Raw genomic sequence first — 14,787 nt, 5'->3', positions numbered from 1 at the left:
CTTGTTGTACTTCGTTCCGTTACGGCGTATTACTCTCAACAACGCCCTGTTGATTAACAGCGTATCAACAGCCTTGTGCTACCAACAAAACGGAAGGCAGTCATGTTTACATATAAATATAAATTCGAGTTGCAATTAAAGATGGGTGGCGAAAACATTCCGCTTTCATCGGAAATGACATACTTGGGCGTGACCATCGACAATCGCTCCTTTTAGAGCAAGTACATGCTCAACTTAAGGCCGAAAAATCGGGTCTCAACCTGCTGAACTCAACTTAGTCGGAGGCCCGCGGAGGACAACGGCGCCTGTCCTCTGTCGTCCATTCCGTGCTGTTATACAGGTGCACCGTCTGGGCTCACGCAGCATGTTGTTCCCGCAAACGTGAAGGTTATCAACAGGTTCAAGGAAGGTTCCTGCACCGTCTAACAATGCCTTTGCACAGTGTCAAGCAGCAGCGAACGTCGTTGCGGCAACCTAAGCGGACCTGCTGGCCGAACAACGCGAGGTTAACTTCTGGAGAAGACTCGGTGCGGATGCACAACTCGAGTACGACATGGCCAACAACTGGCGGGAGGTGGAATAGTGAGGCATCTGGACGTTGGACAAGGAAGCTAATCCTAATGACACGGTGGTACACCGGAAACTCGGGCAGGACAAATTTCCATCTCACGCAGTTCCTAACCGGGCATGGCTGCTTCGGTAGCTATCTTCACCGCATCGGGAAGCTAGAGTCACCCGAATGCATCGACTGTTCGGCGCCAACTGACGATGCAGAACACGCATTTTTCCACTGCGACAGGTGGTGGAGGCGGAGAAGAGAACTGGAAATGAAGATTGATGGAAATTAATGCCAGGGCATAATCGAACGTGCTTAAGTCCCAACCGAACTCGGCAATCAACGACTTCGTGGACCATGTACTGAGAACCAGAGGACGAAGAACGTCAACGCAGACAAATAATAATGATCCCCTAGTTAAGATCTTATATATTGTGGGCCGAAGGCCAGTGTTTCGATGGTGTAGGGCCATCTTATTGTAATGTGGTATACCTTAATATTGTATATATATGTATATTGTATATGTTTTTGAGTAACCAATAAACGATGCAGGGGAGCTGGCGAATTGCCCTAGCAGGTATTTCCGGCCCCTTGCGATTTCGGAACGGTGGATAGGCGACCAAGAAAGGGTTAGGTAAGGTTCCCCCCCGAATCAGCGGGCGAGAGCAGTCGAAGAGATGATCACTGTGGCCTGTGACTTTGCCCTAGAGAGAAGGGCACCCGTTTTACCAGGGAAGCCTCCGGCGCATTGGTGGAACCCTGAAATTGCGACACAACGCGGAGTCTGCATCGCTGCGAGACGGAGAAAAACGAGATGCAGCGCCAAGTTACACCGTCTCCGCAATCGAATCAGGGCACAAGGCCTTGTCGTTAACACTGCTCGCGAAGAAGAAACTTTAGAGACAGCATCGAGAGCATACAAAGAGGCCAGGACGAACCTCAGAATGGCAATCACTCGCAGCAAAGCCCTCAGTTGGAAACAGCTCATCCAGTCTGTTGATGGGGACGTGTGGGGCAAGCCATATAAGTTGGTCACTCGTAAGCTCCAGTGCTCCCCCGTGACAAGCAAAATGGAAACGGAATCCGTGCGGAGGATCACTGACGTCCTCTTCCCGTCACGTGTCCCGCTGGAAACACAAATCTTTCCGACGGGTGAGGAATTCCCTCCGTTCACCACCGAGGAAGTGAACATGGCGGTACATAGAGCACAGCGAAAAGTCACCGCTCCGGGTCTCGACAATATAACGGGACGAATTTTGAGCACGGTCCATCTACTCTGTCCGTCCATGCTGATTGGATTGTACAACCAATGTGCTAGGGAAGGAGCTGTGCCAATTAGATGGAAGAGAGCGCGAGTAGTTCTCTTGAGGAAAGCGGGTAAGCCCGAAGGGGAACCGTCCTCGTATAGACCGATCTGCCTTCTAAATGTCGTCGGTAAGGTGTTCGAGACAATGCTTGTGGCAAGGTTGGAAGAACAAATTACGTCTAGAGGAGGCCTGTCGCCCAACCAGCACGGCTTCAGGAAAGCAGTATCCACGGATGACGCCGTCTTGAAACTGCAACAGAACATCCTGGCAGCTATCAATTTCCCATCCGAGAAGTTTTGTGTTGCCGTCAGTCTGGACATTCGAAACGCATTCAACAGCATAGGGTGGACGGAGGTAATGTCAGCACTAAACATCCTAGAAGTGCCCAATTACCTCAGGCGGATATTCAACAGCTACTTACAGGGAAGGACGGCCGAAACACAAGCCGGGAATAACAGCGTCGAGGTACGGGTGACATGTGGTGTACCACAAGGGTCGGTGGTTGGACCGTTGTTATGGAATATCGCATACGACAGCGTACTCCGCCTGCAACTTCCGGCGGGAACCGAGCTTCTGGGTTTCGCCGACGACACCATGGTCATAGTGTCTGGGGCAACCATCACGGAGCTAGAGCAGAAGACTAACGAGGCTCTTAATCGTGTCTCCAGCGAAATAAGAAGACTTGGACTATCACTGGCGGTAAACAAGACTGAGGCGGTATTGTTTACATACAAGTACAAACACAATAATCCTTTGCTATTGCTCGACGGGCAGGCACTGGTGCTGAAGCAGCAGATAAAGTACCTAGGGATGGTGGTAGATCGGAAGCTGTCGTTCAAAGAGCACACCTATGAAGCCGCAGCAAAGGCCGAAAAGACGGCAAAACTGTTATCACGGTTAATGCCTAATATTGGCGGGCCGAAACAGCTCCGAAGAAAGTTGTACGTGGCAGTTACACAGTCCGTCCTGCTGTACGGTGCGCCTTCATGGGCTCATACGCTGGAGTGTGTCCCGGGCAACGTGGCGCACATAAATAGAGTCCAGAGGAAGGCCCTACTCAGAAGCATATGCGCGTATCGCACTGTTTCAGAAACGGCAGCAACCATTCTGTCCGGGGTGCCCCCTGCGGACCTACTCGCTCGAGAACGCAGCATAGTGTTCCAGGGAAGGAGGTCAGGTCGAATTCCCGATATTGCACCACGGGTGGAGACGTTCGCGGCCTGGAGCACACGCATAGAGGAGTCTCTAACTGGAAACTGGACGAAGAAACTAATCAGAGACATTAAGTCATGGTGTAATCGAAACCACGGATTACCATACCACGCAACTACTTTCGGGGCACGGGTGCTTTGGTCAGTACCTATGCAAAATCGGCAAAGAACCATCCGTCAGATGCCACCACTGTCCTGCAGAAAACGATACAGCAGAGCACACGCTTTTTGAATGCCAGGCGTGGGAAGAGGAGAGGTGGGAGATGAACAGCGTGAACGAGTCTACGCTGGATTCTGAGAATATCATCTCGTCCATGCTGTCAAGCCCGAGGAGGTGGGAAGCTGTGACGAAGTTCGCGGGGAAGGTCATGTCGGCCAAGGAAGCAGAGGAGAGGGAAAGAGAGAAACGTGGCCGTAACCAGAGGGGCAGAAGAGCTGACTAGTCTAGATTAAAAGTAGTTAAGAAATTATATTGTAGGCTGAAGGCCAAATACAGGGTGGTTAGAGGCCCCCAGATAAATGTTAAGTTAATTGTATATTTATTAATATTTGTAAATTTTCTTTCATAATAAACGATGCAACTAGGGGAGAAGTACTGTAATAAACAACAACCTCCCCTTTTTGCGATTCACAAAAAAAAAAAAAAAAAGGTTAGGTTCCCCCCCGAATCTCCCCCGACGGAACCCACCTTGTTCCGTCGGCATGAGCATGCCATCGGACGCGTCCCCAGGTTGCGGATAGGGGAACGCCCTGTAGATATACAGGGTAGCCGCGATATAAGCCATAACCTTCGGGATTGGACGAATAAGCGGTCGCGGACAAGCTCACCACCGGAGGAGCGATCGGCCTCCGGTGTCCACCTAGATCAAGGCGCAGGAACCGGCATCCAGACAGACGACGCGAAGCTGGCGTCGTCAGTGGCGGCTAAGCTATCTTACAACTTTAATGATGGACACAACGAAACGAATTGACGTTACTGCTTCAGGGGCCTCGGAAACCCCAGAGCCGGCAGTTGGGGGTGGCTCGCCCCAAAGGTCGTCATCGGCAAGCCAGATCCCAGTTGAGGGGGTGTCCAGCGTGGCCCTCTCCGCTGGCAAAACTACCGCTGAGACAGTCGTGTCTTCGGGCACGCAATGGACCGGACAAGTCGGAGCAATCGGAAAGGAAATGGACAATAACACCAGTGCTAACCCGTTGGACGCGGCGGGCACAATGACCAAACTGTTGAGAAGCGTCAAGACGCTAAAGACTAGTCTCTCTACCCAGGATGGGGGCCTCAAATTGCTTTTCCAGAAGGCCGCAGCTCTTGAGGTTTTCTCCGAAAAAAGCCGCAGCCCAGCAGTCAAAGAGGCTATCCAGGAACTTCTGGCCGTGGTGGGTGGCCTCGAAGAGAGCCGAGAGCAGGTTGTCCGCGCTTTCAACGCGACGTTGATCAACACTCTAGCTCTCGAGTCGAACATGAGGAGCCCGGCAGCACCGAGCGGCCAAGTCGTCAGTGTGTCGTGTCAAACTGACGAGGCGGCACCGCCAACGACGTGTGTCCTTGAGACACAAACCCCCTGCTGGTGGGACCTCGGCAACCCTGCTTTGCAGCAGACGGAACCGAGAGAGAGTCCCGGTGACCGAAGCAGAAGTGGAGGGTCGAGGAGGAAGCGGGCGCGCCAGCGTCAGCGGCATCAACAACAGAGACGTCAATCACAAGTGGAAGAACGCCCTGATCCGCTGCAACAGCAGCAGCTACGTGATCCGGGGACGGACGAAGCGCCGGGCAAGGCCGGGGCGTCAAGGGAGACAGCTGAAGGATCCGGCTTCACTGTGGTCTCCAGGAGGAAAGCGAAGGGGAAGAGTCCTGTAGTGGAACCTAAGGCAGCAGTGATCGGGAACGGCTCCACCGGTCGTAGGAGGGTCCACAGGAAACAGGCCGTGATACTTGAGCGCCCACCTGGATCCGCCTCTTACGCGGACATGCTGAAAGCGGTGAAAGCCGCCGTGCAAGAGGAGAAACTTTCGATTGACATATCTGCTAGAAGGGCAAAGTCTGGCAATATCGTCATCGAGATCTCAGGAAAAGAGGAGGCGGACAACTTGGCCGGCGTTCTCAAGGCCAAAATGGGTAGTTCGGTAGAAGTCAGGCGCCCATCACCTAGCGTCTCCATTCGGCTTACAGGGATCGAGGACTCCATCGACGAAGCTGAGCTAAAGAGCGTATTGACGAAGTTCGACGGCGACCTCAAGGATGTCAAAGACATCAGGATCGCTGAGGGCAAGAATGGAGTTCGATACACCACCGTTCGCGCTCCGCTTAGGGCAGGCCTCAAACTGATCGACGCCAGGAAGATCAAGGTCGGCTGGGCAGTCTGCCGCGTTCGGGAGTTTGCCAGAGAACCCGGAAGGTGCGACAAGTGCAAGGAATACGGGCACACCTCCAAGGCGTGCACCGGTCCGGAGAGGAGGAAGTGTTTCCGTTGCCAGGCAGCAGGTCACCTCATTGCCGAATGCAGTGAACGTGACAAATCAGAGACGCGAGGACGTTCCGAGGAGGAGCGTACCGCCGAGAGAACGTCACAACATGCAGCCGAATAGCAGTCGGTCGTCGTCAGTGATTAAGGTGCTCCAGGTGAACCTTAACCACTGCTGGGCGGCACAACAGCTGCTCCTCCAAACCATCGCGGAACGTGACATCGGCGTCGTAGTCGTTAGTGACTACAACCGCCACATGGGGGCGAGTCCCCAACAATGGGTTACAAGTACGGACGGTAAATGTGCTATCTACGTGACGAGCAGATCGCCAGTCGGCATATTGGATCAAGGCTCCGGGGTGGGCTTCGCGTGGGCCAGGATAGGTAGCACACGTTTCTACAGCTGCTACTTTACCCCCAACTGTAGCCTCCAGGACTTTGACCGGTACCTCGGCGATCTCGAAGCGTCTATTCGGAACCAGGGTGACGCGGGTCTGGACACCATCGTGGCCGGGGACTTCAACTCCCACTCCACCGAATGGGGTTCGGCCACGGACGACAACAGGGGACGCCTCCTGTCCGACTTCGCGGCGTCGCTCGGACTCGGGGTCTGCAACGTGGGTTCCACGCCGACGTTTAGGAGGGCAAACGTGACATCGGTGATTGACGTCACCTTCTCCCGGTCCGCTGGCAACCGGCCCATAGTCTCGGACTGGTCCGTCATGACGGAGTGCTACACCGCTAGCGATCATGAGTACATCGGGTATTCGGTAACGAAAGCGGCGGTACTCGGACCGGTGGTCGAACACATAGTGTCTCATCTCGCAGGCTGGTCAACGAAAAAGTTGTCCCTGGAAGCCATTAACGCCCATTGGGACCGTGTAGACACTCCGTCACCCCTCTCGGAGGACGCGTCCGCGGAAGAGCACTCGGGTCGGCTCCAGGACTTCCTGACACGGGCCTGCGACGCGGCAATGCCGAGCAGGTCGGTGTTCCACGGCAAGAGGGCAGTCCACTGGTGGAACGAGGGCATCGCCGACATGAGGAGGGCTGCTATTGCTGCACGCAGGACGTATCAGCGCGCGGGACGCAGAGGGGACGTTCCTGGCCGCGTGGCGGCTTCGGAGGCCTACAGTCGCGTCAGGAAGGAGTTGAAACTGGCCATCAGGAGGGCGCAAGAGAGATCTTGGCGCGAGCTATGCAACTCCGTGGAAAGCGATCCCTGGGGCGCTCCGTATAGAATAGTCACCAAGCGGTTAGGTTAGCGCCGCACCCGCTATTGACGGGCAGACGATGGCCCATCGCCGGCGGACTATTCCTGCGCTACCACCCGTAGAATGGCGTCTGGTCCAGCAACGCCGAGTGCATCCACCGAGCTTATTGCGTTTCCGTGGTGGAGACCCCCCTGTTCACGGTGGACGAACTTCTACGAGCGGCCGGCAAGCTGCCCGGGCAAAGCGCCGGCCCAGACTGCGTCCCCAACGAGGTGATCAGGACTGGCTGCGAACTGCAGCCGACACGTTCCTGACGGCGTTCAACGCATGCCTCGTCAAAGGGTGTTCCCGATCAGGTGGAAACGCGCCAAGCTGGTGCTGCATAAGGCTCGGAAACCTCCTGATCAGCCCTCTAGCTACCGGCCCATTAGCTTGCTGGACGGCTCTGGCAAACTCCTGGAGGATGTTACTCGACAGACTAACACCGTACGTCGAGGGACCCGTGCCATTAGCGATTTCAATTCGGCTTCAGGCGCTCCAGTCTACCACGAGACGCCTGGAAGTGCTGAGGACAGCGCGAGGGCAGAGGAGCGCGGTGCAGAAGGCAGGCACCTGTGCGCTGTGGTGGCGTTAGACGTCAAACGCGTTTAACACCGCGCCTTGGACGTTGATCGACGCGGCTCTGGCAAGGGCCGCGCCGGCACCTGACGGGCATCCTGCGCTCGTACATGTCATGCGTGAGATCCTGATCGGTACCGCGTCGACTGCTCGGTGACCTGCGGCGTCCCACAAGCTGCCGTCCTGGGGCCGTTTGTGGAACCTCTTCTACGATGTACTGCGGCTCCTGCGGTGACGGAGTAGGCTCGTGGCTTTGCGGACGTGGCCGTCGTAGCAGTCACGCATAAGGCGGAATTATGGGAGCTGGTCAATCCACACTGGAGGACATTGCTGGATGGATGACGACCAACGGCCCGTCTGGCTCCGGAAAAGTCGGAGTGCGTTGTCCTCACGAACAAGCATCTCCGCGCTCCCGCGCTGTTCGTTCAAAGCTGCATTCCGGTGAAACAGGTCATATGGGGATCAACTGACACGTTGTCGTTTGTAGCACGCCACTACCGGCGGCGGCGCGGCGGAAAACGGTGGTTCCATCGGGAGGCTGATGCCAAACGTCGGCGGTCCATCCAGTCGAAACGCCAACTTGATGGGCGTGGTGCACAGTAAGTTGTATTCGGGCCGAGGTTTGGGTGGAGCGCGTCCGACGTGCAAAACTCAAAACACTGCTCCTGCAGTCGCAGAGTGCGCGGCGCTGAGGTGGCAGTGCTACCGCACAGTAGACATGGCGTCGCTCGTCCTGGCCAGACGCCCCAGTCTGCTGGCGGTAGGCAGGAGCAGGACGACGGCGAGGAGACTGAGCGGTGCTGCAGCGTAAGGCGGCTGATCGTCCGTCGCCAAGAAGCGGGACCACGTTCAAGCAGCCGGACTGACGGCTGATTCCAGGCAGATCGAGGTGGTGGCGGTACGGCCCTGCAGGTCAGACCGCTCCGCAGCTCACACGCGCTGGCCACGGGGCAGTACCTGTGGTCAGGGACGACGCAGCCCGCCATGCCACCGGCGGCGGTGGATGACGCGGAACACACGTATTCTCTGCCTTTTGGGACCAGGAAAGGAGTGTTCTTGTGCGTACTGGACCGACCCTGCCTACGAGGACGTGACGCCATGTCGGCTGACGGAACCACGTGAGTTCTCCGCCAGTCCGCAGGAGAGGATTATGGCCCTACCTGACATCGATGCGTTCATGGAGATGGTGAGAGCATCCTGAGCCGCTAGGAGGACCTGGAAAGGGGACAAGCGAGCGGAAGCGCAGCAGCACCGGCGTCGAATGACGTCACAGACAGTTTTTCTCCAATTAGTTAAAGATTACCGTTTGTTATGAGCCGGGTAACCTCAGAGATGTGTTAGAAGGCCACCAGTAACATACTATGTATCCCGTTTGATTATTAAAAAGGTACGACGCGTCAAAGTCGGGTGTCCGTCCGGCGTGCAATGATCGCACGAGCAGTCACATCAGTTGAATGTATGACATTCGAATAGAACCAGCATTTTATTAATATTTTAAATAGCTTATCTTCACAATTTAGAACAACACAGTATTCCAATGATATAATCAGTAGACAGTAGATACCCATACTTATCACGGACAAAACTATTTTAGTCCGTTACTTGAACGTAGTTAAAATATTGTGTCATACGAACATAATATACATTTTAAGCTCTTTAAGAAGTGTGGTCCAGAAGTCTTTAAAAATATACATGAGCAACATTTAAATAGAAGAACAGTATGTTAGTTGTCGTTGAAGTCGAGAAGGCGTCAGTACTGTATGACAAAGTTTGGAACTATAAAATGCCATATACAGAGAAGAAAGATGAAGAAGTTAAATAATGAGCGAAAATGACGGTAAGTTTTAATATTTAATGAAAATGTTAATAAAATCACCATACTATTTACATTTTTAGTATCCGCATATCAATAATAAGTATAATGAATGTATGAATGTTTGTTCAATAATATTTTAATTAAATAAGAACAAATAAAATATACACTTTTACCAATATGGCGTTGGGCGTTTTCACAATTATTATATATATTATAATTCATTGATATATTTAATAAAACACAAATTATATATTATTTCCCAGTCAGCACTAGGTAACATCAATATTATAATAACGTTAATATTTTATTAAATGTAAATATAATACATTTTGGTCGTTATTATAACATTATCTAGATGAAATTTGTAATATTTCATTTAGGTTGTTTATTATTCATTAAGTTTTTATAATAAAGTTTAAATCAATTAACAATATTTCAATATCAAGTTATTAACTTATCATAATATTTTGTTTAGAAGGTTTGTGCATGTTTGAAATTTGATTGGGCTTAGTATGTTTGAAGATATAGGTTATTATATATAATCTATTATAAGTAAAAATTTATATCTTGTTTAAATAGTTATAGACATATCTGAAATAATTAACCATGTATCGATCATTATATTTAGTATATCGATATTATTTCGTTTGAACAAAGGATATAGAAGATAAGTCACCGTAATCGAAATGTCAGAAGAACACCACTCCACTACTACGGCATAAACCGATTTCTGGTCGGCCGCCCGAATATTATAGAATATTTAGAGGACAAACCTTGAGGATTTCCTCTACGTGTATAGGGTCAGCCTTGAGGCCTATGTCGGCCCGCACAGTCCAAAAAATCCTTTTCGAAATTTCAAAAGGAAAAACTGCGCGGGCCGGACTGTACAGTTAAAAGTTATTCGTGTGGTGGCACACTTGCGGTCTGCCTTGAGGATTAGTGCGATATCATTATTATTACTTTGTTATTAATTATTGTTATCACTTATCATTTGACGTAATTATTTTGTTTGTTTTTTTTATTTTAATACAAGCCTACAAAAGTAGGTACTTTTGTTTTAAAAACTTACTTCTTTTAAACAAACTTTGAAAATGAGCCGCGAATTCACGGAAGAGTTTATAAAGTTATATGAAAGCGAGCCTTGTCTTTGGAATGTAAAGTCAAAAGAATACCATGACAGGAATAAAAAAGATACAGCATATGGGAAACTGGTCAACAAACAACAAGAAATCGAATCAAACGCCACAAAAGACAGTGTAATAAAAAAAATTAACAACCTCAGAAGCGCTTACAGAAAAGAGAACAAAAAAATAAAACAATCCATTAAGTCTGGTGCGTCGGCTGACACTGTATACAAACCAAAATTGTGGTACTTTTCATTGTTGAGGTAACTAAGTCCAATTTTCTTTTACAAAATTAATTAATTAGATATATTTTGCAGATTATTTTACCACTGTTTACAGTCTTGTAAAGTATTCGAATACAAGTATTTGAATACTAGTATTTAAAGACTGATGTATTTCAATGGTATTTTAAATACAATTTTTTTAATATAATTTTTAATGTTGATATTGCTGTAACTAATACCTATAGTATATCATTTATAGGATACTGATTACTTTCATATTTTACTGAATGTCTGAAAAGATACCTATTAAAATAAATATACTAATATTATGTTTTTGTTAAGTAAAAGTACCTAGGTAATAACAATGTTTAAAATTTAAAAAACACAATAGTAAGTAAGTAGTAACATAATAGGTACCTATATTGATGTACAATATAATATATATATATTATAAAATATAGCATAAAATTAATAAAAAATACTTTTGTACCATTCAAATACTTTGTGAGTATTTGTAAATAACAATAGTATTTTAAAAGTATTTTTAATACTTTTTAATTCTACTTTTTTATTACTAGTATTAGTATCTTAATAAATTTTCAAAAACATTTCTTACAAAAATGACTATTTACCTTTGCGCTTGTAATTTTTTGATTTAGTTTTCTGGGTGACCAAGATACACCAAGAACTTCCCATTCCAGTTTAGAAAACGATTTTGATAATGAAAACAGTATTTTTGGAAACGTAAGTTATAATTTTAATTGAATTGGCATACAATAATGGCATATTTTAAATAGTATAGACTTTATTTGATTAATATTACAATAAGTATTTAGTTAGTACATAAGTATAATAAAATAATAAAATTTCAAATACAGTCCTGTTGCCAAGGAACTTGACCTTCATTAGCAAAATATTTCATAAAATCCTCACGCAACTCTTTGGCCGATCGAGGTGGGTTTCCTAAATTGCTTCTATTTAATCCATATGTGTGATCGTTTTGTGCTTCATATCCTGTTAAAATTGTGCCTTCACTCGTATTTTCACGGTCAAAGCACTCTGGAGGAGCATACGAACTAGGTACCATTTTTAGTAAAAAGTTATGTAGTACACAGCAAGCCATAACGACGGAATCAATGTGTTCGGGTTTCAAGTTGATTGCTGTATGAAATATTCTGAATCGAGCCACCAAAATTCCGAATGCATTTTCAATAATGCGTCTGGCTCGGGACAAGCGGTAGTTAAATATCTTTCTGTTGACGGAAGTTAATTGAGCTCGTCTAAATGGTTTCATCATGTTTTCTGTCAGAGGGAAAGCATCATCTACAACAAAAACGTAGGGCACATTGATATCAGAGTTTCTGATTCTATCAGGCTGAGGGATGTTTAATAGATTTTTTTCAAGTTTTTTATAAAATATCGTGTTTTTCAGAACTCCACCATCTGAAATTCTTCCATTTGTACCAAAATCACACATTATAAATTGATAGTTGGCGTCAGCTATAGCAAGTAAAACCATACTATGCCTCCCTTTATAATTGTAATAATTAGACCCACTTCCAGCAGGGGGTACAATGGTAATATGTTTTCCATCCATAGCTCCTAGGCAGTGGGGAAAATTCCATTTTGTGTCAAATTCATTTGAAATACCCTTCCATTCTTGGGCCGTTCGAGGAATCTATAATAATATAATAAAAAAAATGTTTAAGTATTTCAATACTAATTGTTTTATTTAACATCAATATATTATTGAATTAGAACGATATGTATTTTTTTATTTTAGGACAGTGATAATGAAGAACAAACGCCCCAGGCTCTTGCAACTTTAAGTGCGGTAAGTGAGGAAAATATATTTCATGATGAAGCACAATCCAGTGATCAGGAACGAACACCACTAAATATTCGTCGAAAAAAACAAAGAGTTGAAGTAGAAAAACAAGAAGCTTTAGCAAATGAAGTGTTGCTGACTGTAAAAGATCATTTTAGAAAACCTGCCATTAAAGAAGATCGTTTTGACATGAGTGGTAGAACTATTGCCATGAAACTACGAGACCTGCCAAAAGATCAAATGCTATTTGCTGACAGGATCATAAATGAGACTTTATTCCTAGCAGAAATGGGTAGCTTAACACTGAACCATAGAGTTTTTAATACGGCAACAGAAATTGCCTACCATTCTCCGATAAGTTCAATAATCACTTCTTCAGGAACTCCCAGCCCAATATTACAACAATCAACAATACAAAATCAGGAATACTACAACTATCAACAAAGCGTACCACAAGATGAACCTCAACCCAAATCAGTTTCAGATTTATTCAGACATTTTAATTCTAGTTTGTGATTTCAATAATTATTTTAGCACTTTTATAAATTATAACAAAATATACAAAAATTAATTAATTATTTTTTTTTACCTTTAAATAATCCTGGTTTAGAACTCGATAGATAGCATTACAAGTTTCTGGGATGATGCAACTAAGAGCCTGTGGGGAAATAATTGTCGAAAACTTCAAGTCTGCGTAACTTCTTCCTGTTGCCAAAAACCTGAGAGTCGCCGTGAGCCTTTCATGGGGTGAAATGGCTCGTCTCATGACCGTATCATTTTTTTTGATAAAAGGGGTGACTAATGACAGTAATTTCACGTATGTGTCCTCGTCCATCCTTAAATAATTTTGCCAGTCTTTAGGGCAAATTCTGAGCTCATTTATCAGGTTGACATGTGAGTATTGTGCTCTTTTTGACAACCATTCCTTCACCCATACACTTCTTTCCCTCTTTTTTACGCGTGTTTTTTTCAAGCAATTAACTGCTACCAAGCAACCAATAGTGGCCATAATATCATCATCTGATTTTTCCATGACGAATAAACGTATACAATAATATGCAACACAATATACGAATTAATAAACTTAATTATATTAAATTATTAAATTAAATTAATATATATTAAATAAATAAACAATAAACTGTTGTAGGGTGAGTAGTATGTACGATGACTAAAAAAAAAAAATAAAATATCATCAAAACAAATAAAATCCTCGATTAATTCCCGCGCGTGTGGCTGCGAGGCATTTCCTTGAGGAATGGCATTGAGGATTTGAATTGAGGATTTGTACTCGAGGATTTCCTCTACGTGTGTACCTACCTTAACAGTTGACGACTGGAAGAGGTGTGTGACACATTGCAATAAACTGCAAGACGATGATTACGTCAAAGAGGGCTTACGTGACGAAATTTTGGAACCAATTATCATGACAATAAATCCAGAAGATAGCAGTGAAAGCGAAGATGATGACTATTAATAAAAATATATATATACATATTTATACCAAATTAACCATATGAGGGCTCTAGTTTCAAAGTGTACATTCTCCATGTTTCATGAAAACTGAGATAAATATCATTGCGTATTCAATTGTCAGCGCTTAATTCGAATAACTCACTATTTTTGAGCAAAAGGGTCTATCTCCAGTGTATTTTAAGATTGAAAATTGCATTTAGTTTCAAAAAGTACAATCTCCTTGAATAAGTTTGTTTCAAAACGTACAATCTCACTATTGCCGAGCAAAATGGTCATTCTCCAGTGTATATTTAAACTTGCTATAACTTTTAGTTACAATACGTACAATATCTAATCAAATATTATTTTTCACGAGTTTTACTATAAAAATAGATTTATAAATACATTGTACATCGTTTGCACGCGTTTTCGAAGTTTTAGCTCCTCAAACAAGATGGACTTGGTCCTACGAAAGCACTGATGTACTAATGAAAGCAGGCATCTACTCACCTTCTATGATGGAAGAGTTACAACGACACCTTTTATTCCCGCATGAAGTACAATCAGCAACCACGAGTCTAGTTAGGGAGTCTATGGGGTACACTACTTACAATCAAGGTCTACGATTCAAAACTGTTATGGATGAGATATCATTAGGTAACATGGTAGAAAAGAAGCTTAATCAAATGTGGGGGTGGTTCACAACCTTCGGGTCAGTTACATCAGGTTTCTTGGGGCTCTTTATAGTAACCAAATTAATAATAGTAGCTTTGAACACAGGATTAAATTTTAATTTGTTATATCGGACATTTGGAGCAAGTCTTCATTTATGCGCGGCTTTATTTACTGGACTGACACATTATTTGATTCACAACCATCATCGGAACATTGATCATAAGGATCCTGCACCTGATTCTGGGTCCTCCAAAAAACAAGGTCAGCGTACCTAGGGCTGCTCGTCCCACAGACGTCGGG

At 45.9% G+C, this 14,787-nt stretch overlaps 2 protein-coding genes across 2 annotated transcripts; one reads left to right on the top strand and one right to left on the bottom strand.

Moving 5' to 3' along the window:
• Positions 1 to 10,272: 10,272 nt before the first annotated feature.
• Positions 10,273 to 12,913, top strand: LOC112591984. The gene is made up of 3 exons (XM_025335945.1): positions 10,273 to 10,568; positions 11,189 to 11,273; positions 12,313 to 12,913. Exons 1-3 carry the CDS (start codon positions 10,273 to 10,275, stop codon positions 12,871 to 12,873), a joined length of 942 nt encoding a protein of 313 aa, XP_025191730.1. The 3' UTR covers positions 12,874 to 12,913.
• Positions 11,167 to 13,467, bottom strand: LOC112591982 (putative nuclease HARBI1). Its single transcript, XM_025335944.1, has 2 exons — positions 12,947 to 13,467; positions 11,167 to 12,207 (listed from the first exon to the last, which is right to left on the bottom strand). Exons 1-2 carry the CDS (start codon positions 13,388 to 13,390, stop codon positions 11,398 to 11,400), a joined length of 1,254 nt encoding a protein of 417 aa, XP_025191729.1. The 5' UTR covers positions 13,391 to 13,467; the 3' UTR covers positions 11,167 to 11,397.
• Between the last annotated feature and the right edge of the window lie 1,320 nt (positions 13,468 to 14,787).

The sequence above is a fragment of the Melanaphis sacchari genome, unplaced genomic scaffold, assembly GCF_002803265.2.
Source record: "Melanaphis sacchari strain LSU unplaced genomic scaffold, SCAv2.0 Contig150_pilon_pilon, whole genome shotgun sequence".
NCBI classification, from domain to species: Eukaryota; Metazoa; Arthropoda; class Insecta; order Hemiptera; family Aphididae; genus Melanaphis; species Melanaphis sacchari.
Note: the sequence above shows the minus strand (reverse complement) of the source record. Positions and strands in the feature narration are given on the sequence as shown.